The sequence below is a fragment of the Dipodomys merriami genome, unplaced genomic scaffold (genome assembly GCF_024711535.1).
Source record: "Dipodomys merriami isolate MVZ:Mamm:240054 unplaced genomic scaffold, mDipMer1.0.p SCAF_79, whole genome shotgun sequence".
Classification (NCBI taxonomy): Eukaryota; Metazoa; Chordata; class Mammalia; order Rodentia; family Heteromyidae; genus Dipodomys; species Dipodomys merriami.
Window position 1 is genome coordinate 6022501 of NW_027206390.1, and position 25762 is coordinate 6048262.

General features: G+C 40.1%; 1 protein-coding gene across 1 annotated transcript in view; it reads right to left on the reverse strand.

The window, feature by feature from the left end:
- Nucleotides 1–15365, reverse strand: part of LOC138818904 (protein FAM114A2-like) — a 47399-nt gene extending 32034 nt beyond the window's left edge. The window contains exons 1-3 of the mRNA XM_070010023.1: nt 15040–15365; nt 8250–8347; nt 7753–7844 (exon numbers count right to left, since the gene is read on the reverse strand). Of these exons, the coding sequence (XP_069866124.1) occupies nt 7753–7844; nt 8250–8347; nt 15040–15365 (516 nt within the window). The remainder of the gene's footprint in view (nt 1–7752; nt 7845–8249; nt 8348–15039) is intronic.
- Between the last annotated feature and the right edge of the window lie 10397 nt (nt 15366–25762).

Below are 25762 nucleotides of genomic sequence, written 5' to 3' on the forward strand. Positions count from 1 at the left end.
CATAAATGTCATTACTACAATACTGGGAAAACACATTTGCATGTTTTGTGGGGGTTTTGTGTCAGTCCAGGGGCTTAAAACTCAGGGCCTAGGTGATGTCTATGAGCTTTTTTTCTTCAAGGATAGTATTCTACCGCTTGCACAACAGCTCCACTTCCTGCTTTGTTTGCTGGTTAATTAGAGAGAAGAGTCTTACAGACATTCCTGCCTGGGCTGGCTTTGAACCACAATCCCCAGTTCTCAACTTCCTCAGGGGCTAGGTTTACAAGCATGAGCCACCAGTGTCCAGCCATTTATATGTTTCAATTCTTTAAGAGTGACCTACAATACTAAGCACTGGGAAGAATGTGGAACAGTAAGGATAATACACACTGCATGTAGATACATAGTAGGTTCTCCTCTTTGGAAAACTGCTGGCCAGTATCTACTATAGCTACATATGTACAGTGGTTCATCAGAAGACATTTCAGGGCTGGGAATGTAGCCTAGTGTTACAATGCTTGCCTAGCATGCATGAAGCCCTAGGAACAATTCCTCAGTACAACATACATAGAAAAGGCAGGAAATTGCACTGTGGCTCAGGTGGTAGAGTGATAACCTTGTGCAAAAGAAGCTCAGGGACAGTTCCTGGGCCCTGAGTTCAAGCCTCAGTACTAGCCAAAAATAAATAAATAAATAACCAAAAATATTCAGAGCAGCAGTATTTGTAATAGCTATAACATGGAAACTATTTCAATCCTTAAAAACTGTGGAATAAATAAAATATAACATAGTGACAAAATGGAATACCACATCCAAAATGCACCATGGTCAAATGATACAAAAATGTTGTGAAAGAAGATAGATACAAAATGTACTATAAGTATGTAAAGTATAAAAGCAAACAAAGGTAATCTAAGATAAAAGTCAGGACTATAGTTATCTTCCTAGAAGGGGCATACTATCTCTTAAAGAATCTGAACAAGTTCACATTATGAAAATGAACTGTTTTAAATTTCAGTATTAAAATTAAGAAAAAATATAAAGCATAAATTTAAAGTATAACTAAGTATTTAATATATGCCTATAATGCCATTACTCCAGAGACTAAGGCATAAGTATTGTGAGTCTGAGGCCAGCCTAAGCTACATTCATATCCAGTTCAAGGATGTCAGGCTACACAGTGAAAAGAATGAAAAGAGAATCCAAAGACACAGTTTACGCCTGTAATCACAGCTGCTTACAAAGTAGAGGCAGAATTGTAGCCCAAAGCCAGCACAAGTAAAAGCCAGTGATTGGATCCAAAAACAAACTAGCTATTTCTGCTTTCTAGTTGCCATGGTATGATTGATTCTGCTTTGCCATGACCTTCCTGCCATTATGAACTGACATCTCTGAGAACAAAACTGCTCCCTGTAGATAGATAGATAGATAGATAGATAGATAGATAGATAGATAGATAGATAGATAGATAGATAGATAGATAGATAGATAGATAGATAGAAAGAAAGATAGATAGATAGATAGATAGATAGATAGATAGATAGATAGATAGATAGATAGATAGATAGATAGATAGATAGATAGATAGATAGATAGATAGATAGATAGATAGGTAGATAGATAGATAGACAGGCAGAAGAAAGGAATAAGGATGTGGCTCAAGTGGTACTTCATATTGCCAAAATAAATAAACAAAGGTTACAATAGCCAGGCAGTGGTGTCTGGTGACTCATGCCTGTAATCCTTCTCAGCTACTCTGAAGACTGAGTTCTGAAGATCACAGTTCAAAGCCTTCCAGGCAGGAAAGTCCATGAGATACTTATTTCCAAATAACTTCTCAAAAAATTTAGGGAATAGCGCTGTGGCTCAAGTGGTAGAGTGATAGCTGCCTTAAGTACAGAAAGGGTCAGGGACAACACCCAAGTCCTGAGTTCAAGCTCCACAATTGGCAAAAGAAAAAAGTATTTATCTACACATAGTAAACATTTTTCTAAACAAGAGGAAACTATAGTCAGAAAGAGATCAATGGTTGGAAAATGCTGTGAACAGACAGAACGGTGTGGCTACAGACTGGCATGAAAGAACTCCCTTAGGTAATGAAAATATTCTTATATCTCAGTGAGCCATACAAATACAGAAAATATTCTGTGTCTGTGTATCACAATATACTGAGACTATACAGTATAAACATAATTATTATTACTCAACACAAAGTCATATTGCAAAAAAACCAGTTTTACTGTATGCAAATTATAGCTCAACTTTGTCCTAGAAGACTATGCTGATTCTTAGTAAGGGAATCAATATATATTACAAAGAAGAGTATGTTTCAAAAATAATCAGTTCTCTTTTACCTTTAAAAATCATATAAGAGATCAACAAGTACACCAAGTAATTAAACTATATTATAACAAACACTCTATTATGGAGAGAACTTTTGCTTTCAAGTACTATAAATAAGCTGATACTACACTTGCCTTCCTATACAGCAACTAGAAAACCAGACAAAATATAAGAAAGAACTATTTTTAGACAATGGAAAAAAAGACAAAATAAAAGACTTTGGTCCAGGAGAAAAGAGAAACAAAGTCAACCCTACAGCTGGGCTTTCTGCCTAGAGAAAAGTTCCAAACCCCAACACACAGAGGAGATCCTAAAGACAACAGAACACTCACACACAATGTAAGTCAGGGATAAAGGCTGGCATCAGGGAAGGCTGAAGCAGCTATCATTTGAAAGTCAGAAAACTTCAGAGGATGCAGCTATATAAGTAAAATGTTTCAAGAAGCTACAGATGTGCCTATGTGTCTTTATCTGAATAATATACTGTTAAAAAACACTAGGTAACGCCACACAGTTGGAGAAGAACTAGTGTAAGTAGTAAGCAACACAATCCCCATAGCACAAGCTATGCGGAAACATCTGGTTTTTAAACAATCAAGTGAACAGACTTCACTGAACACCTGAGGAATAAGAGTGAATTCAGAGGAATCAGGGCTCAGCAGTAAAGATTAACTAGTCCTTAAGATTGAAGGCTACACTAGACTCCCTATAATCAAGCCTAACAGAGAGAAGAAAGTGGTGACATTGTCCAAAAAACAAATCCTTTAAATAGGGATACAGGTGGATCCATAGCAAGAATGAGATGTACAAGTCGTTATGTGGAAAAACAAACTTTGAAACTTTGGGGGGAGGAGGAGAATTGGGTGGGGGAGGGTGGGGGAGGATGGGAAGGGGAAACAAAGGAGGAGGCTACAATGCTTGATAAGAAATGTACACATTATCTTGCCCACGTAATTGGAACACCTCTGTACAGCATTTTCACAATAAAAATTAAAAATAAAAAAGGGTGAAGAAAAAATAAAGAAATGTACTCTTAGTTGGGTACCAGTGGCTCACACCTGTAATCCTAGCTACTCAGGAAGCTGAGATCTGAGGATTGTGGTTCAAAGCAAGCCCTGGTAGCAAAGTCTGTGAGACTCTTATCTCCAATAAACCATCAGAAAACTAGAAGTGGCATTGTGGCTCAAGTAGTAGAGCACTAACTAGCCTTGAGCTCAAGAGCTGAGAGGCAGTGCCCAGGCCCAGAGTTCATGTCCACGATTGATAAAAAAGAAATGTACTCTTTACCCAACTTATATAACTGTAACCCGTATCTTTTAGTAACAGTTAAAAAGTTTTGAAATATGAATCTGAATCCGGAAAGCAGGACTGGGCCACTGATGACTCACGCCTATGGTCCTAGGATCTCAGGGCTGAGATCTAAAGATCACAATGGAAAGCCACCAGGGCAGAAGAACCTGTGAGACTTTCATCTCCATTTATTTATCCAGCAAAAATCAGAGGCAGGGTTCAAGTGCCAGCTGTGGGGGAGGAGGACAAGGTAGACTGTGAAGATGGGAGTTCAAACCCCAGTGCCAGAACATAAACATTAAAAAAGAAAGAGGCCTGAAACCGGTAATTCACACCTATAATCCTAGCTACTCAGGAGACTGAGATCTGAGGATCACCGTTCAAAGCTAGCCTGGGAAAGAAAGTCTGTGAGACACTTATCTCCAATAAACCACTCAGAAAACCAGAAGTGGTGCTGTGGCTCAAGAGCTAGAGTGCTCGCTTGAGCAGAAGGGTGCAGGGACAGGGCCCACACCCAGAGATCAAGCCCCATGACAGACAAAAAAAAGTGGGGTGGAGGAAGAAAGGAAGCAAGGAAGCAAGCAAGCTAGCTAGCTAACTAGCTGGATGCCAGTGGTTCACACTTGGAACTCTAGTTATCCAGGAGGCTGAGATCTGAGCATCACAGTTTGAGGCCAGACCAGGCAAGGTAGTCTAGTCCAGGCAGATTTATCTCTCCAATTAATCACCAAAAAAAAAAAAAGAAGTAATTATCACAGAAGTATAGCTGTTGCTCAAGTAGTAGGGTGCTAGCCTTGAGCAAAAAGGTTCAGGGACAGCAGCCAGGTCCTGATTTTAACCCCCAGGAATACCACACACACACACACACACACACACACACACACACACACACACACACACACACACACACACACACACACACACACACACACACACACACACACGAAGCAGAAGACAACATCCTTAAAGGAACATGACAAAATTGCAAAAAAGATGACCGAGTGATTTCATTGGTATCTTTTACCTCAAACTTCTAAAAAGATCCATCTCTAGTATAATTTCCTTCACAGTGAAATTAATTTCTCTCCTTAGGAACTTTAGAAGATGGGAAAGGCTTTAGGATGAAAATGCCACCAATTCTATTCTGGTACACTTAATATTCAACTAAAATCTAAGTCCATAAAACTTCCACTGAGTAGTGGGAGTTCTCTACTCATGAGACATAAGTAAACACAACCTAAACTCTGCCCTCCATGCTAGCCTTCAAAGGTATAAAAAGGGTATATTCTCCCTATCTCTTTTCCTTAGATTTTCATATGCATGATCCATTAACTCTCCAAGTTTTTAAGACATTAATACTAGCCACTCTTCCCAGGGTTTTCCATGATTTTCATTCCCCTCTTAAAACATGGCTCTGAATGACAGATGTCCTTCAAGTGTTTATGAAGTCACTGCTGTTTACTATCCAAACATACTTCTAACTCCTGTTTTCTTTGCCCACTAAAAGCAACTCCTGATAAAAATTTCTGATAATGCTAACAATTTAATCTCCCAATATCTCAAAGCATCAGAGTTAGACATTAAACCATTCTAGTTGCTGGGGGCATGAGGAGAAATGAAACTTCCTGTCTCTGTAACTCCTGAATTTGAGCTTATGTGTTTGAGAATACCATACTTGCACTCACAGCATGATCTGACAACAATTACAAAATCATAAAGTAAACAACAAAGAAAACTGAAGGTACCAGGACCCTACGTTCACCAAAACAACATGCAATAGTCTATTTCTAGAGTCCTTTAGGGAGAAAAATAAACTCATTTTTTAAACACATAGTGTGTTAGTCACAGCCAAAATAGCCTCACAGTAAATAGCCTCATCAGTAAGAACAGTGCCTCATATATGGAGTATTTTGCAGCCATGTCTACTGACATGGCTACTGACCCATGCACTATGGACCCAAAGGTATATCAATCCAGTTCTCTCTTAGGTATACACAAGTAGTGATAGTGGAACCTGTTAGTCTCTGATGGGTATATACGCCAAAACATGATATAACTCTGAAGATGGAGAAAAACAGATAGAATAAATCTGCTTCCAGAGAAAAAAAAATAGAGATGAGCAAAGACTATTAAATGAGAAACAATACGGGCTGTGAGAGATGAAGAAAACAAACTGGTCTTCAAAACTTTTCCATACGGCTTAGAAGTGCAGGTTTCCTTTTGATCAAGACAAACTTCGAAGAATAAATCTTGGCACAGACCAAAATGTTTTTAAAAGAGACCCAGAAACACAACAAATCAAAGAAAGGTTGGGCACATGGGATTACATGAAATTGCAGAACTTCTGCATGGCAAAGGACATAGCAAGAGCAATAGAAAGCCCACCGATTGGGAAAAGATTTTCACTAGCCATACAACGGACAAGGGTCACATATCTAAAATACAACTTGAACTCAAAAAAATTTAATTTCCTAACAACAAATCCTCAAAGAAACAACTGCCCAATAAATAAGTGGCTAAAGACTTAAAGAGAAACTTCTCTGAAGAGGAAAGAAGGATGGCCAATGGACACATGAAGAAATGCTCAACCTCCCCAGCCATAAAAGAAATGCAAATCAAAACATTGTGATACCACCTCACCCTTGTTAGAATGGCTAGAATCAAGAACTCTTATAACAACAGATGTTGGAGGGGATGTGGACAGAAGGGAGCTCTTCTGAATTGTTGGTGGGAGTATAAACTTGTTCAACCACTTTGGAATGTAGTATGGAGGTTCCTCAAAAGAGTCTACATAGAGTTTCCTTATGACCCAGCAATCCCTCTTTTGGGCATTTACCCAAGTGATCACAAAGAAGACCATGCTAAAGCTACAAGCACGACTATGTATACTGCAGCATAATTTACCATAGCTAAGATATGGAACCAACCCAGATGCCCCTCAGTAGATGAATGGATCAAGAAAATGTGGCATATATACACAATGGAATTCTATGCCTCCATCAGAAAGAATGACATTGCCCCATTTGTTATGAAATGGAGAGTTGGACAAAATTATATGAAGTGAAGTAAGCCAGGCCCAAATAAACATAGGTCCCATGATTTCCCTTATTTGCAATAACTAGTATATGTCTAAGACAAGCAGAAACGGTAAGAAAAGTTGATGGTAGGTGAAATGATCCCCAAGATAAGGACACAAATGTTTTTTTTTTTTCGTACAATTGTTTCTAACATATTTATAAGATGATTTCTTTGTTGCTTTGTATGTCCCTCCCCCACGGTATAACCCCTGTTTTCACTGTATTTGATGTTGGTATAATTTGTGGAGGGGAAGGAAAAAAAACAAATATTTTAAATAGGGATACAGTTGGACCTATTGCAACAATGTCAAAAAACGAACTTTACAACTTTGGCACGGTGTGTGTGGGGTGGTGATGGAAGTGGGGGGAACGGGAAATGGGAAGGGATGGGAAGGGGTAACAAAGGAGGAGGCAATAATGCTTGATAAGAAATGTACTCATTACCTTGTCCATGTAATTGTAACACCTCTGTATGTATGGTATTTTCACTATATATATATATATATATATATATATATATATATATATATATATATATATATATATATATATATAAACCCTCACCTTCATAAAAACCCAAATGCAAAAAAAAAAAAAAAGAGAGAGAGAAAAGGCTAGAATGTACCTCAGCTCAATGGCAAAACACTTACCTAGCAATTGCAACATCCTGGGTTCAATGCTTAGTATCAAAAAACAAAAGGTAGAAAATCAAACAAACAAAAAACAAAAGGCAAAAAAATAGCCCTAAATAAACAAAAATCTTTTTTGGTCCTGTCAGTTTTAAATTCAGCCAACCGTGGTTGCCATATAAAGTGCTAAGTAATTCTTATATTCAGCATATATGGCAATATAATTTTATTATACAGCAGTCCTTGAAATTACTTCAGATGCAGAGTAGAGAGATATGAACAGTTACAAGACACAGATCTCTAACTGGCAGCTGGATTCACAAGGCAACCCACCACAGCTGTAGGATGTCCCCATGTCCTTAATATCAAAAATGCACAAGCTAGCTACTGAATCCAAAGTATCCTAGGACTTAATGTTTCTCTATACTGACCTTCAGCAGCTTGACTTCAGCTGAAATCTCACTGGGACTAGGGATCCCAAGGGAAGACTCTGTCGTTTCAATGATGTTTGAAGTATCTTGTCCTAGAGAAAAATTAAATTTGTTGCTCTTTATTACCCAAACTTACCAAGCTAAATTCTAAAAACGAAATATCAAAGTGTGTATATCTAAAATCATGAATGCTATAAGACAGGTTATTTTTAACAATTGGGGTAATTATTCCTTGAAAATATCTCCTTAGTATAACATTTTTTAAACAAAACCCTGATATATCATCATTAAAGAACAGACATTTATAGCAATTCCTAGACTTCATTCTAATAAGAAAATGCTACCAATTCTACTAGCAGTGTCTATCATCTCATGATTATTTTTCTTCAAACAATAAACCCTTGAACAAATGTGGAAGGAGAATTATTAACTAAGTCCTTTGTAACACAAATCTGTAAAACGCACACAGACAGTAATGAAATGACTGATGATTTTACCCACTGTGGCCACTGTAGCTGAGGCTGAGGAGAGCAAGGACTTGCCCCCGGGGCCCCAATATTTCCATCTGGCCTGGGGTATATCTTTGGAAAGTTTCCTATTGTCCCAGTAAATGGGGGGAGGGGAAGACACAAGAAAGTGTGAAAAATTGTTGAGCCAGAGTACAATATACATAAGTTATCTAATTATTAGCTAAAGTATGGGAACCTAATAATATTTGCTTAATGCATTGCTTGACTGATAGACAGTTATCTGTGTTTATTATGTAGGCACCATGCAGCAAAGGAAATTACTGCTGATGGCATTTATAGAACTGAAAAACTATTATTTATGGTTGTAAAAATAAGAAAAGAAATGTAAACCTAAATTAGCATTGAGCTTGAATCTGTCTTTTTTATTGTGAAAATACTGTACAGAGGGTTTACAATTATATGGGCAAGATAATGAGTACATTTCTTATCAAGCATTTAGCCGCCTCCTTTGTTTCCCCTTCCCATCCCTTCCCATCCTCCCCCCGTCCCCCCACCCAGTTTTCCCTGACCCCCCACCAAAGTTGTAAAGTTCGTTTTCGACATAATGACTTGTACATCTCATTGTTGCAATGGGTCCACCTGTATCCCTATTTAAATGATTTGTTTTTCTCATTGTACCAGGGCTTCACACATTTGGCTTCCTTGCTCATGGCTGGCACTCTACAACTTGAGCCATACCTCTAGTGTAGCACTTTGCTGGCATTTAGTTGGAGATGGAATCTGCATTCATCTGGACCTAAGCATCCTCAGTAGCTAAGATTACAGGTGTGAGCCAGGGGTACCTGGTAAACTCTAATATTTTTAAATCCCAATATTTTAATAGAGATTCTAGCTGGGCACCAGTGGCTCACGCCTGTAATCCTAGCTACTCAGGAGGCTGAGATCTGAGGATCACGGTTAAATGCCAGCCAGGGCAGGAAAGTCCATGAGACTCTTACCTCCACTAAACCATTAGTGGTACTGTGGCTCAAGTGGTAGAGTGCTCACCTTGAGCTGAAGAACACAGAAATAGTGCCCAAGCCCAGAACTCAAGCCCCACAACCCACAAAAAAAATAGAGATTCTGTGATACCTGAAAAGGGAGAACTTCTGAAGTCTCAGGGTCCCTGGAAGACCCAACTTCTGGTTTTTTCAACTGGACACTACAGCTTCCTTTAAGTCTCTTGATTGGTATGTTGGTCAACAGATTCAGTATTCTTCACAGACTCAGAATTCTCCACTGACTCACAGTTTCTTTCTTCAAGGATAGGACTTGCTTCAGTTATCACTGGAGTCTCAGGATCATCTTTATCAGAAAGTCCAAGGGAAAAAGTGATTGAGGTCAGCTTTTTTTTAGTATAAATTATTTGTCTAAATCTTTTGACACTTTCACAGAGTCACAGGCAGGAACATTAGTAAATTAATACAGACAAGATCCCACAGATCTTCCACCAGGTTCTCCTAGTAACAGCTTTCATAACTGAAGCATAATTCATTGTGGCAGAATCCACCAATCTTCAGCTTTCAACATATTTCAACTGAAATTCTGTCACTTAAAGAAGTATAGATGGAATTACATAGCATGTCACTTGTTAAGATTTTTTACACAGCATTTAAGTCCCTCCAGACCCACTTGTATTAAGACTTTTTTTTTACTGTTTCTGAATAGTCCATGGTATAAATGTACTTTGGGACTATCACAGAAATAAAATGATTCAGAAAGCTTATGTACAGGTGTTTATGGGAATGAAAGCTATCTCTGGGAAAAATGCCTGCTCAGTTAAATTTTAAATGTTACTGTTAGGCTGGGCATGTACCTGAGTAGTAGCCTAGCATGCATGAAGCCCTTTGTTTGATTACTCAGTACCACATACACAGAAACTGGCACTGTGGGTCAAGTGGTAGAGCGCTAGCCTTGAGTTAAAAAGAAGCTCACGGATAGTGCCATGGGACTGAGTTCAAGCCACAGGACTGTCCAAAAACCAGGTATTGTTCTATTTTTTCCCAAGTAAAATATCATTTTACTTTCCTAGTGGCAATGTATGAATAATCAAGTTCACTTGAATTCTGATCAATCTTGTGTTGTCACTATTTTGATTGAGCCATTTAGACAGGTATGTAGTGGTACCTCACTGTGCCTTTTAAGTTACATTTCTCTAAGGGCTGGGACCAAGGCATCCTTTTATGTGCTTATTTGCTGAATATATACTCTTCAGGGAAACATTTATTTGTATCTTTTGGTCATTATCGAATCATTCTGGTTTGGTTTTTATCATTATGTACTACAGAGATTTGAGAACACTGTATTTTGGAGATTTAACTCCTCTACTATGTGGTTTGCAAATATTTCATGCTAGTTTATAGTTTATCATTTTCCTGTCTTCCTAGGGTCTTTCCCTGAGCAAGTTTTTCATTGTGAGGAGGTTCATTATCTATTTCCCCTTTTACTGACTATCCTTTAAAATCTTTAGTAATCACTTACTACTAAAACTCTTCCAGAGATTTAATCTATCCAAAAACATTTCTGTCAGAACAGTTTTTTAGGGTTTTGTTTCCTATTTGTAGTGGTGGCCCTAGTGATTAAAAGATGTCTCTAATCCTTTTGCTTTTGTTTTTTGGATAGGGTTTCCTAATTTGCACAGGTGAGCCTCAGACCACGAATTTCTTACACTGCCTCTCAAGTACCTAAGATTACAGACATAAACTACCATGCTTGCTATCTCTGAAACACTAACTTTTTGTTTGCTATGCTCTTAAACCATAATCCTCCTATCTCCTTCTCTGGAATATCTAGGATTATAAGTATGAAACACTTTCTGGGCATTTTGTTATTATTAAAAATATTCATCATAAATATACCAAAATTCTGTTAGTATTGGAACATTTGATGTTACGAAAGAGATGACGTCAGAATATCCCACATCCACAAATCAGCCAAAGACAAATGCTGGAGGGGATGTGGAGAAAGAGGAACCCTATTACACTGCTGTTGGGAATGTACACTTATACAACCACTTTAGAAAGCAGTCTGGAGGGTCCTTATAAAGCTAAAGATTGACCTCCCTTACGGCCCAGTCATACCACTTTAGGCATCTACCCTGAACAACAGGAACCAATATATAAGGACATGTGAACCTCCATGCTTATTGCAGCACTGTTCACAATAGCTAGGATATGGAAACAACCCAGATGCCCCACCACAGAGGAATGGATCCAAAAATTGTGGTATCTATACACAATGGAATATTATGCAGCCATTAGAAATGACAAAATAATGGCATTTGCAGGGAAATGGATGGAGCTAGAAGGAATCATGTTGAGCGAGGTAAGCCAAGAGCAAAGAGACAAACAATACATGGTCTCCCTGATAAGTGGATGCTAAATCCAAAATGTTAGGTGATATGACAAAATTAACAGGACTTAAGAAACAAAGAACTCTCACTCATCTGGTCGAACCACTACTAAATATCCCCATGCTGCTGATCACATGTATGGTGTATATGTCTACACTGTTATATGTTATAGACTGTGATAGACAATTTGCTCCAGGAAAGTTAGAATGAACTTGTGACTTTAAATGAGCATCATTATTCCACAATACTGTGAAATTTTGGAAATTATGTAATCACTTAATCACAATTTAAAAAAAAAGAACCTCGGGGGAGGTAGGGAGGGAAGGAATGTTATGGGGAAAACAATGGAGGGGTTAACAATGCTCAATAGAAAGTGTACTCATTACCTTGCTCATGTAACTGTAACCCTCTGTATAGTATCTTTACAATAAAAAAATTAAAAAAAGAGATGACGATTGACTTATATTTCATACTTACTTATGTTTTTTTTTTTTTTTTACAGTGTGAGCAATAGAATTCAGGACCCCACACATACCAGGGAAGAGCTCCACCATTTGGCTATATCCATTGACCTCCTACTTCAACATTATTTTTGCCAGTTCTGGGACTAGAACTCAAGGCCTGGCCACTGTCCTGGAGCTTTTTTTGCTCAAAGCTAGCACTCTAACACTTGAGAGGCACAGCCCACTTCTGGCTTTTTCTGTGTATGTGGTACTGAGGAATTGAGCAATGGGCTTCATGCATGGTAGGCAAGCACTCTATTACTAAGCCACATTCCCAGCACCTCAAATCAACTTTTGAGCAGCAATTCAAATACCCAATCTAATTCCTTCCAGAAGAGCTCTTTGGGAATTAAATCAATATCATATTGGCCCTTCAACAAAGAGAAGGAGAACCAAATAGCTTGAGAGAATTAATATATTTCCTGCCCTTTCCTTCACCCTCTTCTTTTTTGCTCTCTCTCATTTTATTTCACCCTCCTTCACCCATACACATAGGTATGTATAAACCTATTCTATAGAGACATGGACTACATGCAGGAAAAAGCCAATATATGATATCAAATGTTTCAAATAGATTTTATTTGTTTTTTTATGTTTTTGTTTTTTGTTTTTTGGTCTAGTCATGGGGCCTGAACTCTGGGCCTGGGCGTTGTCCCTCAGCTCTTCAGCTCAAGGCTAGCACTCTACCACTTGAGCCACAGCACCACTTCCGGCTTTTTACTTTTTCCTTATGTGGTGCTGAGGATTGAACTCAGGGCCTCAGGCATGCAAGGCAAGCGCTCTACCACTGAGCAACCTTCCCAACCCTCAAATAGATTTTAAAAACATACTAGCAACTAATAAGGCAGAAAGACCAGCACACTACTATAATTAAGATATACACCAAAAATGCTAACAGAAAGGAAAACAACCATTTTGAATCAGAAGACATTATTCATACACAAAGTACCAAACAAAAGTCTAGAGCTTGGAGTGTCAAACCTAGCCTAGAGATGTTTTTAATTTATCTATATAGTGTCTAAACTTTTAAATGAGTTCCATGTTTAAAAACTAGTCTTCATAAGCCAGGCCCAAAGAAACATAGGTCCCATAGTTTTCCTTATTTGCAATATCTAGTATATGTCTGAGTCAAGCAGAAAAGGTCAGATAAGGTGATGTTAGGGAAATGAACCCTAAGATATGTATTCAAATGCTTTTTTTCTTTCATGTGATTGTTTCTAACACATTTATACGATTATTTCATTGTTGCTTTGTATGTCCCTCCCCCACAGTATAACCCCTGCTTTCACTGTATTTAGTGTCGGTATAATTTGTGGAGGGAAAGGGGAAAAACAAATCATTTAAATAAGGATACAGGTGGACCCATTGCAACAATGAGATGTACAAGTCATCATGTCGAAAATGAACTTTTGTGGGGGGCGGGGAGGATGGGGGGACAGAGGGGAGGATGGGAATGGATGGGAAGGGGAAAAAAAGGAGGAGCCTACAATGCTTGATAAGAAATGTACTCATTATCGTGCCCATGTAATTGTAAACCCTCTGTACAGTACTTTCACAATAAAAAAAGAAGAAGAAAAACAAAGGAGAAGGTAACATTGCTCGATAGGAAATGGACTCATTACCTTGTTCATGTAACTGTAACCCCTCTGTACAGTATCTTTACAGTAAAAAATATATACAAAAAAACCAGTCTTCATACAAATGTGCAAGTGTCCAATTTCCCTTGAAAACTTGAAACAAAGGCTCTATACTGACTGGTTAATAACTACCTCATGCCAAATGGTCCTTTCAGGCAACTGGTCCTTTCAGGCAACGCTCCTGCACCTCAAAACTGGCACTCGAATTCAATTCACTCATTTATGTTAACTTTATTAGGCCCATAGGCATCTGCAAATGTCTGCCATGAGAGGTACATAGGATTATGATAGGTGAAAATGCCAGAGAAAGAGTTCAAAGGTATAAAAACAATCCATGAGAAAGCTCAAAGTTATATATGGTACCAGTTGCCTAGAGCCATTAAAATACCAGGGAGAAAAACAATCACAAGGCATGAAACCAGAGAGCAACTTTAAGACACCTTGGAGCTAAGCTGTATGTATACGTGTGTGTGTGTGTGTGTGTGTGTGTGTGTATGTGTGTGTGTGTGTGTGTGTGTGTGTGTGTGTGTGTGTTGTATAATATGTGTAATTCATGCACGATATGTAATACATACAAAATATATCATTGTAGAAATGTAATTCATGTAACTTCATATAAGATTAGGACATACTCTGAAATAGGAAACAATGGTAATCTCTATTTTTTGGTCATCACCATCTAAATTTGAATCTACATGATTTAAAGATCATCTAGAGGCGCTGGGAAGGTGGATCAGTAGTAGAGTGCTTGCCTTGCATGCATGATGCCCTGGGTTTGATTCCTCAGCACCACATATGCAGAAAAATCCGGAAGTGGCACTGTGGCTCAATTGGTAGAGTGCTAGCCCTACGCTGAAGAGCTGAGGGACAGTGCCCAGGCCCAGAGTTCAGGCCCCAGGACCGACCAAAAAATCATCTAGAATGTTCTAGACTGGAAGACTATGATTTTATATTGTTTATGCTGTTAATATTATTAGTAGAAGGAATGTAGATACTCTACTCTCAATGAATTCATCATCTCACAGCAAACATAAATGAATAACAGGTAGGTGAAAGTGAAATTGCATTATTTAATGGTTTCCTAAGTTTTCTGGGTATTTTATGATGAATTGGAAGAGAATACACCAGTGAACTAAGAAAAAAATAAGCTGAAGGGATTCATATTTTTAAGGAACCAAAATGCATATGCTTGTGTCTCTCACACCTACCACACACCCTCAGGCCACCTTTTCTTTCATTTTCTCTTCTCAGCAATCAAGGCTACCAGCACCTACTCTGGGACTTACCTTGCTCCTGCCGACCACAACTTGGGGAGTACCATGCACCCAGCCAGCACCACAGCCACTGCTGACACCTCCAAAACATGCTCCCAATGCCTGGAGAATACTTCCCCCTGCTGGGTGGGTCTGGCCGCGTGTACTTCTTGGTCCTGCTTCTTCTTAGATCTGATGCGGCTGGGGTCTGGTTTGTTGAGTTTGGGCACCAACCAGTGGTTTAAAGGTTGGCTGACCATAGTCTTTGGAGTGATGTTGGCTTGGAAAAGGAGACTGCCTTTGTGTTTTTGAAGATCTGACCATCCGAGAGGTACTGAGTGCCAAGTACCCTCCCACATTATCCCGAGGTCAGGGGTCACCCAAGCCACTGACTTGGCAAGGCCCAAATGGGCAGAACAGGGCTGTCCAGGCCAGTAGCAAAGTGTTTGAGAGGACGCTTAGTTATATGAATGGGGCAGGAAAAGGTGAGGGAGGACTAACTAGCAAATGCAAAGGCCTTAACAAATTTTAGCAATCCAAGAAAAGAAAAAGAAAAAAGCTGCAAAAAAAGGGAGGCCAAGTAAATTGGAATGTGGCTTAGTGGTAGAGTGCTTGTCTAGCATGCATGAAGCCCTGGGTTCAGTGCCACATACACAGAAAAAGCCAGATGTGATGCTGTGGCTCAAGTGGTAGAGTATGTTCCTTGAGTAAATGAAGCACAGAGACAGTGCCCAGACCCTGAGTTTAAGCTCTAGGACTGGCACAAATAAATGGGGGTGGGGGTTGCACAAAGATAAGATGAGGTCTGGGATTTGGACACCATGTCTTGTCAGGCTTATGAGATGGGATGAAGTTTTCTTTTTATTTTCTGTGTGTGTGTGTTTGTGTGTGTGTGTGTGTGTGTGTGTGTGTGTGTGTGTGTGCACGCGCGCGTGCGTATGCGTATGTGTGGTTAAATGGCGATGAATCTCAGATTTTCCTGCCCAAGCTTGTCTCGAACTATGATCCCTAAACCTTAGGCTCCTGAGTAGCTAGGATTGTAGGCATTAGCAACCTGCACCCAGCTCAGGATAGTTTTAACTCTTAATATGGAACTTAATGGGAAATGGCAGTAGGTTTCTAAGCAGAAGTGTAAGATGCTTTGATTTGTGGTTTTTAGGATGACCCCGGACCCTTCCCTCATCAAAAGATGCATCTCATTATTTATCCTTCAGCAGTGTAAATGTGTGAAGTCTGGACTTTTGGAGCTAGAAAGGCATAAGGTTATAAATATAAGGAAAATGGAACTTTTCTGAGGTAAAGAGAATTGTATTTTTTTTGTCAGTCATGGGGCTTGAACTCTGGGCCTGGGTGCTGTCCCTCAGCTATTCAGCTCAAGGCGAGCACTCTACCATTTGAGATATATAGCCAGTTCCAGTTTTCTGGTGGTTTACTGGAGATAAGAGTTTCATGGACTTTCCTGCCCAGGCTGGCTTTGAACCATGATCCTGAGATCTCAGCCTCCTGAGTAGCTAGGTTTATAGGCGTGAGCCACTGGCACCCAGTGAGAATTGGATTATCTAAGAATCCAAACATGTGGTTAGGTATGAAACTCAGTGGTTACATATCTTGCCTAGCATGTGCTAGACAGAAAGAGAGCACAGAGAAAAAGAAAAAAGAAAGAAAAAGGGAGACAGGAGAGGAGAAAAAGAGAATCCATGTTTTCTACGGCTTCAGTGTTTTCAGAAGAGCCATCATAAGAAATAAACCTTCCCCAGAAATTTTGTTTACTTTTATCTTTTTGTTTCTGTCAGGTGAGGAAATTGAACCCAGGCTGGTTATTTAGGGATAAATCTCTGATTTGTCTGCCTGGGCTGGCTTCAAATCTGGATCCTCAGATCTCAACTTCCTTAGGTAGTTAGGATCATAGGCTTGACCACTCTAGCTCTGGCCTCTTATCCTGCTGTTTCATCTAATAGCTGCTACCTTCCTCTTACCTCATTTCTGGGGCTTGAACCCATGGCCTGGGAATTGCTTTTGAGCTTTTTTGTTCTAGCCTAGGGCCCAGCCACTTGAACAACAGCTCCACTTCCAACTGTGTGTGTGTGTGTGTGTGTGTGTGTGTGTGTGTGTGAGTGTGTGTGTGTGTGTGATTGAAGATAAGAGTCTCACAGGTGAAAAGCTATTTAAAGAGAACAGTAAAACAAATGTAGTTAAACCATTGTGTCAGAACAGGAGCTCAAAAGATCATACAATTTAAGTAAAGAAAGGGATTATAAGGATAATCAGCATCCAAATCTGAAAACTAACACTACTGGAGCACATCAGCCCTAATTAGTGACTTAGGTGCAGGTGCCTCCAAAGACTCCACCAGACTTCTAAATCCATGTCAACAAGTATGTTTGTGCCCTCTTGCAGTACTCTGGTTCCTTATCATTATGTCACCTTAATCTCCTGAAGAATCATTGGGGCTAAACTGGAACTTTTAAAATTTCATGTGTGTGTATGTATATTGCACATACACCTATAATAAGACTTAAACTAAGGGCCTCCCACTCTACCTTGGAGTTTGGTACTTAACCACTTGTTCCATACCTCAACTTTTAGCTTTTTACTGATTAATTGGAGGTAAAAGTCTAACGGACTTTCCTGCTCAAGGTAGCTCAGAACCATGATCCTCAGATCTCAGCCTCCTGAGTCGCTAGGATAACAGGTGTGAGCACTAGTGTCAGGCTTCTAAACTAGAATATTAAGCTCATCTCATAGATAGTGAAAATCACCCATAAACTTTTTCTTTATGCTGGGTTTGAACTTTGGGCCTGGCCTCTGTCCTTGATCTTCTTTTGCTCAGGGCTAGTGCTCTCCCTCAGGGGGATTTTTTTTAATGTTTTTTCATTAGGTCTCGAAAACAAAGTCCTCCCCTTGAAGAAAAGGTGCTGGATTTGTGGACAGAGACTATGACTTTCACCTTCCTTAGATTTAACATAGTAGCAGATAAATAAATGCTAAATAAATGCTTCTTGATTCCAGTTCCATTTTATGTTGCTTCTGTTAAACCTAACTCACTTTATGAATCTCAGTTTGGAAGGAAACCCTCTTGCAGGGAACTTCAAGTGCAGAAAACCTTATAGGCAAATCAACAATATCAGGCTAGGTTCTCAAACAGAAGTTGAGGTTGAAGCACAGGCACTTCATCAGCTGGGCCATTTAGAGAGGAGGCAGAAGATCTTGCTGGGATACCAACCTGGCCCATGTCCTTCTCAACCGTAGTATCTGTTTCCCATCTGTTTCTTAAGCTAAACATGCACAGAGATACCCTTTGAAGAAAATCTCTTTGCAATTGAACTGTAGACTTAGATTATTTGCCAATTACCATATAAGAAACAGTGGCCTCATCCTGAAAAAAACTGGCAAGGATCACCTTAAGTAGGTGACCAAAGATACACCCAGGCAATGAGACATCAGAAACTGATATGAGGTACTGAGTTTTCTCATTCAGTCATAAAATTAGGCATACAAAAACAAACTAACTAACTAATATCAGCCTAGCTGGGTCTCAGTGGCTCACCCATGAAACCCTAGCCACTGAGGAGGCTCAGATCTGAGGATATTGCTCCAAAGCCAGCCCAGAGAGGAAAGTCTGTGACATTCTTATCTCCAGTGAACACCAGAAAACTGGAAGTGGTGTTTTAGATCCAAGTGGTAGAGTGATAGCCTAGAACTAGCTCAAGGATAGCAACCAGGCCCTAAGTTCAAGCCCCAGGACCAAACAAAATAAAAAAAAAAAAACACTCACCCAAGTCATACTAGGAGGCTTCCCACAAGATCAGTAGCTGCCCTTTCCAAAAGTGTCAAGCTCATGCTAAAGAAAAGACATTGGAAATGTCACAGGCTGGAGGAGGCAGAGGAGGTCTGACAGATCAAGGGAAAGCAGGATCCTGGATAGAGCCTGAGTGGGGTGCCAGTTCTGAGGATTCAACTCAAGGCCTGGGTGCTGTCCCTTAGCTTTTTTGCTCAAGGCTGGCACTCTACCACTTGAGCCACAGCTTTACTTCAGGCTTTTTGATGGTTTGATGGAGAGAAGAGACTCAAAGACTTTTCTGTCCAGGCTAGCTTTGAAACTCAGTCCTAAGATCTCAGCTTGCTGAAGAGTTAGGATTACAAGCATAACCCAACAGCGCCAGCTGTATTTTCTGTTTTATCTTACAATAAAAATAAAAAGATTGTGTCTAAAATAATATTTGGGAGGGAGCAGAGGAGAGTTCTGCTTCTACTACTGACTCTAGCCGTTTTTGTCTTGTGCTACAGCTGCAGGGCAGGGCACATGGGCAGGGTGTGGTTCAGGCACAGGCTCAGCCTGCCTAAAACACGGAGGTAAAAATGAGGTGTACCTAGTACTGGCAATAGCTAGTGGTCTGGATTGGCCTTCTAGTGTAGGGAACAGAATGAAGTAAAATGAGGAAATAATAGTAGAGGGCACAGTATGTATATCACATTATGCCATGACAACATATTTGTTCTTAACCTGTAGGCAAAAGAGAAAAGGTACATGCTTCTTATCAAGGATTAATATCACCTCAGCAGTCACTTCTCATTCCTCTTTACAAACAAATCCTGATTTTGTCCCATCATTCATACTGTTGTTTTCTGTGTTTTCATAGATGTCTGGTGCTGCAATAGCTAACTTGTGACGATGAACTTTAGCTGGGAGAATATACCCAATATGGTCAATTCAAAAGATGGTAGGAATATAAATATAAGAAGACAGGCTGGGTTCAGGTGGCTCATGCCTGTAATCCTAGCTACTCAGGAGGCTAAGATTTGAGGATCACGGTTCAAAGCCAGCACAGGCAGGAAAACCTGTGAAATTTTTATCTCCAGTAAACCAGCAGAAAACCAGAAGTGGCACTGTGGCTCAAGTGGTAGAATGCTAGCCTTGAGCTGAGTTGCTAAGGGACATTGCCCAGGCCCAGAGTTCAAGCCCCATGACCAACAAAAAAGAAAAGAGAAAAAAAAAGAAGACAGTACTGAGCAACTGAATTAATGAATTCTACAGTTACCCTTGTGCCATGGTTATTATTATGTGAAATAATAAATCTTCCTATCACTGAAATGATTTGGGCCTTTTATTAATTATACCTAAAAGCAGCCAAAATTATGCATGAGTCCTAAAGGAAAATAAAAGGCACCTAGAAGTAATATGAGAAGAAAAATATAGGTGAAAAATAAAAATAAAGACTAAAATGCATTAGGTGCATAGGGCCCTAAAAAATTCTCCCAGGTCGGCAGAAACTCGCCTGGAGTTTCAGAAGCCAGCTCCAATTTACATGTAATCATCTAAGTCTATCTGCTATCAAGGTCTTAGAGGCAGTGATCTCTGGGAAGAGGAAGAAAAATGAAAGGGAAATAAAATTGAACAACTGTTTGTGGAGAAACCAGCTGTACATGAACAATTTCCTTCCATGGAATCTCTATTTATCTGAAGGGAATTTCTTCATCAGAAGAAGGTATATGAGGAGGAGACATGGCAGGGCAGCTTAGAGATGGACAGTGACTCATCTGGGATGGAAGCAAGAGCTAGCACGTGGCAGACACTGAGCCCAAAGCTGAGCCTGACTCTGGATCCAGAACCTTCCCAATGCACTGTCATGCCAGAACTGAAAGCCAAGCTGCAAAGCCACCAAGAGCTGCTTCTAAGCCATTCTGAACACAAGCTGGTATTTCTGCTATCAGTAATAAGGGATAGTGAAACCAGGGTGGGCCACTGTCCTCTGTTCCTCCCCATATGGCCATCACCTGAGAGAAAGTACTCATATTCACCCATGCGTCTTACCAGAAACTCCAGGTATAGTCGAGCAGAGCACTTGAAAGCAAGAGCCCAAGAAGCAAAGTAGATGGCCTGCATCCAAATCCAAGAAATGTAACTCACTGAATTGTCACTGTGGCCAGGCCTGAGCTTTTCCAGCCAGTCCCTTAGACTCTAGCCTGAGAACAGTATCTATTAGGATGAGATCATATAAAACATGGATGAAGGCCCCATCTGACTGCCACTGCCATTAAGAACAGTATCGTAGGATGGGTGCCAGTGGCTCATGCCTGTAATCGTAATCAGGAGGCTGAGATCTGAGGACCTCGCTTTGAAGCTAGCCTAAGCAGGAAATTCAATGAGGCTCCTTTTCTCCAATAAAGCAACACAAAAGCCAGAAGTAAAGTTGTGACTCAAGTAGCAGAGTGCTAACCTTGAGCAAAAAGCTGAGGGACAATTTCTGGGCTGGGGGTGGGGAGAAGACTTACATCAAGGCCCTCTAGGACACGTATTCTCGCTTTTGCCCATTTCCTTCAGAGCATTGTAGAGCTCCACCTTACTGACTTGCCTCTCCCTATTTTAACACAGGATGTTCACTTGGCCAGTTTTCCAGGGCTACCTGGCTATCTTGTAGCCTCCACAGCAAAGAACTATTTTCTCTGGGATTTAACCAAGGTTCCAATACTGTCTGTGATTGGTTAACTGTGCACATTCCAGAATCAAGGATACCTGGGCCCATCTGGCTTGGCAATCTACTGTTGTGGCTTACAGCATATTGTTCAACACCTCTGTTTTCTTGTAATAGTTCTTACTCATGGGTCCTAACAGTCACAATAAAACAACTAATAGGGTTACTTGTGTACACACACACACCATGTACACTGCAACAGTACTACAAAGGAAACAAGGCAACTCAACAGGGAGCTTCAGGACTCAACATCTACCAAATTCTAAGTATTTCCTGCTTCTTAAGTAATTATTAATATTATTCCTATTTTGGTGCCAGTACTGGAGAGTGAATTCAGAGCTAGGGCACTGAGCCCCACTCAGCTGGGGACTGACCTATCCCTTAGCTTTATCTGCTCAAGGCTAGTGCTCTACCATTTGAGCCACACTTCCAGTTCTGGCTTTTTGAGGTTAATTGGAGATAAAGACCCTCCCAGACTTTTCTTTCCAGGCTGGCTTCAAACCAGGACCCTCAGCTCTCAGACTCCTGAATTGCTAGGATTACAGTTCTGAGCCACCGGCACCTGGCTGCAATCTTTTTTTTTTTTTTTTAACTTGAATGTTTTTTATATCTCTTAGATATGGAGATCAGTAACCTCGGCTGCCCTCATTTTTCTTAGCTATATTTTCTTTCTCTTAGCTCCTTCCTTAAACAATTACTTTTTATTTATTTATTTTTTATTTATTTTTTATGTTTTGTCAGTCATGGAGCTTGAACTCTGGGCTTGGGTGCTATCCCTCAGCTCTTCAGCTGAAGGTAAGTGCTCTACCTCACCACTTCTGGTTTTCTAGTAGTTTATTGGAGATAAGAGTCTCACAAACTTTCCTGCCCAGGCTGGCTTTGAACCAGATCTCAGCCTCCTGAGTAGCTAGGATTACAGGCATAAACCACTGGCACCTGGCCCTAAAACGATTTTTGTAGGAATTTCATCCCCTATCTGGTAAGAGGAACAATAATTTCACCTACTAATAAGTAGTTTGTCACAGATAGCAGTCTGTGAGTATGAAGCCTGGCATGTAATAACTGCTTACTGAAACAGGCATTTCCTGCAAGGGCAGAAAGAGAGGGGGTCAATGAATGGGATCCCAGGAGTACAAGGCATCTCTTCCCTGATCACACTAAGAGCTCCCTGAGGACAGGGATACAATCTTCAGATTTATTACCCCACATGGACAATAGGCTGATTCTATACATGACTGATGTCACAGAGATCTTAGTACTCAGGATACCTCCTCTGTGTCAGGACAGGAAGGAAGGAAGAGGACAGGGGGCCTCATAGACAGGAAGCTCTTGAAGCAGCTCACCACGTGACAAAATGAAGACAAGAGTGTAATGAGGAGACCATCACGTCCTCTGGAAGCTTCTCCCACCAGAGGTTAAGACTCCAAATATCAGCTCTGAATTTTACCAGTCTTGAGATTGGTCCTCATGGGCCTCAGTTTCCTCATCTGTACAGGGTGGAAAATTATTGTCTTGGTCAAATACGAGGACAGGGGAGCCCTTTTTCCACAGAAAGGAAGAGATTTTTTTTCTGAAGGTAAAAACTAAACTCCTAGCCAGCTACTAGTGTTTCACACCTGAAATCCTAGCTACTCAGGAGGCTGAGATCTGAGGATTATGGTTTTCAACCAGCTCAGAAAGAAAGGTAAGTCCTTGAGTCACATAACTTCAAATAACCACCAAAAAGACAGATGTGGAGCTGGGACTCAAGTGGTAGAACACTAACCTTGAGGGAAAACAAACAAACAAAATCAAACAAAAAATCTCCTGGCCTTGCATGTAAGACCTAGCCCTGCATTCAAGCCATAGGACCAGCAAGAAGGATAAAAGGAGGGGAAAAAAACCGCTTCTTAAACAAGAATACAACCTAAGAGGCTTTCAGCTGAATGCAACTAAAATAAAAATGGGAGAGCCATTCGTTTTCTGAGGATGACTATTTATGAGGCCAATTTCATTTTCAAGTGATAATGAGTCCACACAGCAGCCTACATACAGCCTAGAGTCCAGAAGAGAGGGAAAGCACCCAACCCGAACTTTGTGGAAGCTCCACAGACACCTGTGGCGCTTAATGAGAGCAATAATCAGAGCGATCATCCAAATCATGATCAAGATAAAGTGTGGCAGAGGGGAGGAGAGACATGTAGGTGGAAAGGAATAGCACTTAAGTTTCTTTTTATTTCCTCAAGAAAAACTTCTGCCTGGAATAGATTAATTCCATCTACATATTAATGTGAATTACTAATTAATGACTTGAAAATGCTTTCAACACAAAATGCTAAGCAAATGCTTAAAAATAACGAGTCTCTGGATATGTCTCCAAAAGAAATATGCTAGCTTCCTTAATTTTCTCTCCCTTTTGTAACATTTAAAATGTTATGGTTTGAAGGAAATGGAAGGGAACTATGGAAATTCACTGAAAGCACAAAATCAGGAAATTAGAAAGCCTTGTCAGGTAACTAACTTCCTTGGAGCCCCTATGAACACTCTCACTGCACATTCCCTGGTGCACAAAGTGCTGTTGCACACATCTGAACTGCAGTTCATTCTTGGGATGCTTAAGCACAGATCATGTCTTGCATGTCTTCATAGCCCTGCCACACAACACTGTACCAGGTGCACAGCAAACAGCCAATAATGTGTTACATCACCAGGCCTTCTCAAAAGAGATGGGCATGCCTAGCTACTCAGGAAGCTGAGATCTAATGATAGAAGTTCAAATCCAGGGCTGGATTATACTCAATGGTGAAAAACTAAAGCCATTTCCTCTTAACTCAGGAACAAGACAAGGATGCCCACTCTCTCCACTTCTCTTCAATCTAGTATTAGAATGCCTAGCTACAGCAATAAGACAAGATGCAGACATAAAGGGGATCCAAATAGGGAAAGAAGAAATAAAACTCTCCCTCTTTGCAGATGACATGATCTTGTATTTAAAGAATCCCATAGACTCCACTCCCAAATTACTCAAGCTGATTCAACACTTGGCAAAGTAGCAGGTTATAAAATTAACCCCCAAAAATCAATGGCCTTTCTATATGCCAACAATGAGAAAAGTGTGGCTGAAATTAGGAAAGCAACTCCATTTGTAATAGCCCCACAAAAAATAAAATACCTAGGAATTAACTTAACCAAAGAAGTGAAGGACCTCTATGATGAAAACTTTAAAATCTTGAAAAAGGAAATCAACACAGAACTTAAAAAATGGCAAAAACTCCCATGCTCCTGGATTGGCAAGATTAACATCGTGAAAATGGCAATACTTCCCAAGGCTATCTACAAATTCAATGCGATACCTATCAAAATTCCACCCTCATTCTTCAAGGAAATAGAGGAGGCAATCCAAAAATTCATATGGAACAATAAAAGACCCCGAATAGCAAAAACGCTCCTCAACGGAAAGAACACTGCTGGAGGAATATCAATACCAAATTTCAAACTCTACTATAAAGCCATAGTAATCAAAACAGCTTGGTATTGGCATAAGAACAGACCTCAGGACCAATGGAATAGAATTGAAAACCCAGAAATGAACCTACAGACCTATAGCCATCTAATCTTCGATAAGGAAGCTAAAACAATAGAATGGAAGAAAGACAGCCTCTTCAGTAAATGGTGCTGGCAAAATTGGTTAACTACATGTAGAAAACTAAAGCTAGATCCTTATATATCACCCTGTACCAGAATCAACTCCAAATGGATCAAAGACGTTGAACTCAAAGCAGACACTCTGAAAACATTACAGGATGGAATAGGAGAAACCCTAGGTCTCCTTGGCTCAGGTCGAAATTTTCTGAATAGAGACCCGGAAGCACAACAAATCAAAGAAAGGTTGGACAAATGGGATTGCATAAGATTGCAGAGCTTCTGCAGGGCAAATGACATAGCTGGCAAGATCAATAGAAAGCCCACCGATTGGGAGAAGATCTTTACTAGCCATACAACGGACAAGGGTCTCATATCTAAAATATACTTGGAACTCAAAAAATTAAACCACCCAACAACAAATCCTCAAAGAATCAACTGCCCAATAAATAAGTGGGCGAAAGACTTAAAGAGAAGCTTCTCTGAAGAAGAAACAAGGATGGCCAATAGACACATGAAGAAATGTTCAACATCCCTAGCCATAAAAGAAATGCAAATCAAAACAACATTGAGATATCACCTCACTCCAGTTAGAACAGCAAAAATCAAGAACTCTAACAACAACAGATGCTGGAGGGGATGTGGACAGAAAGGAACCTTAC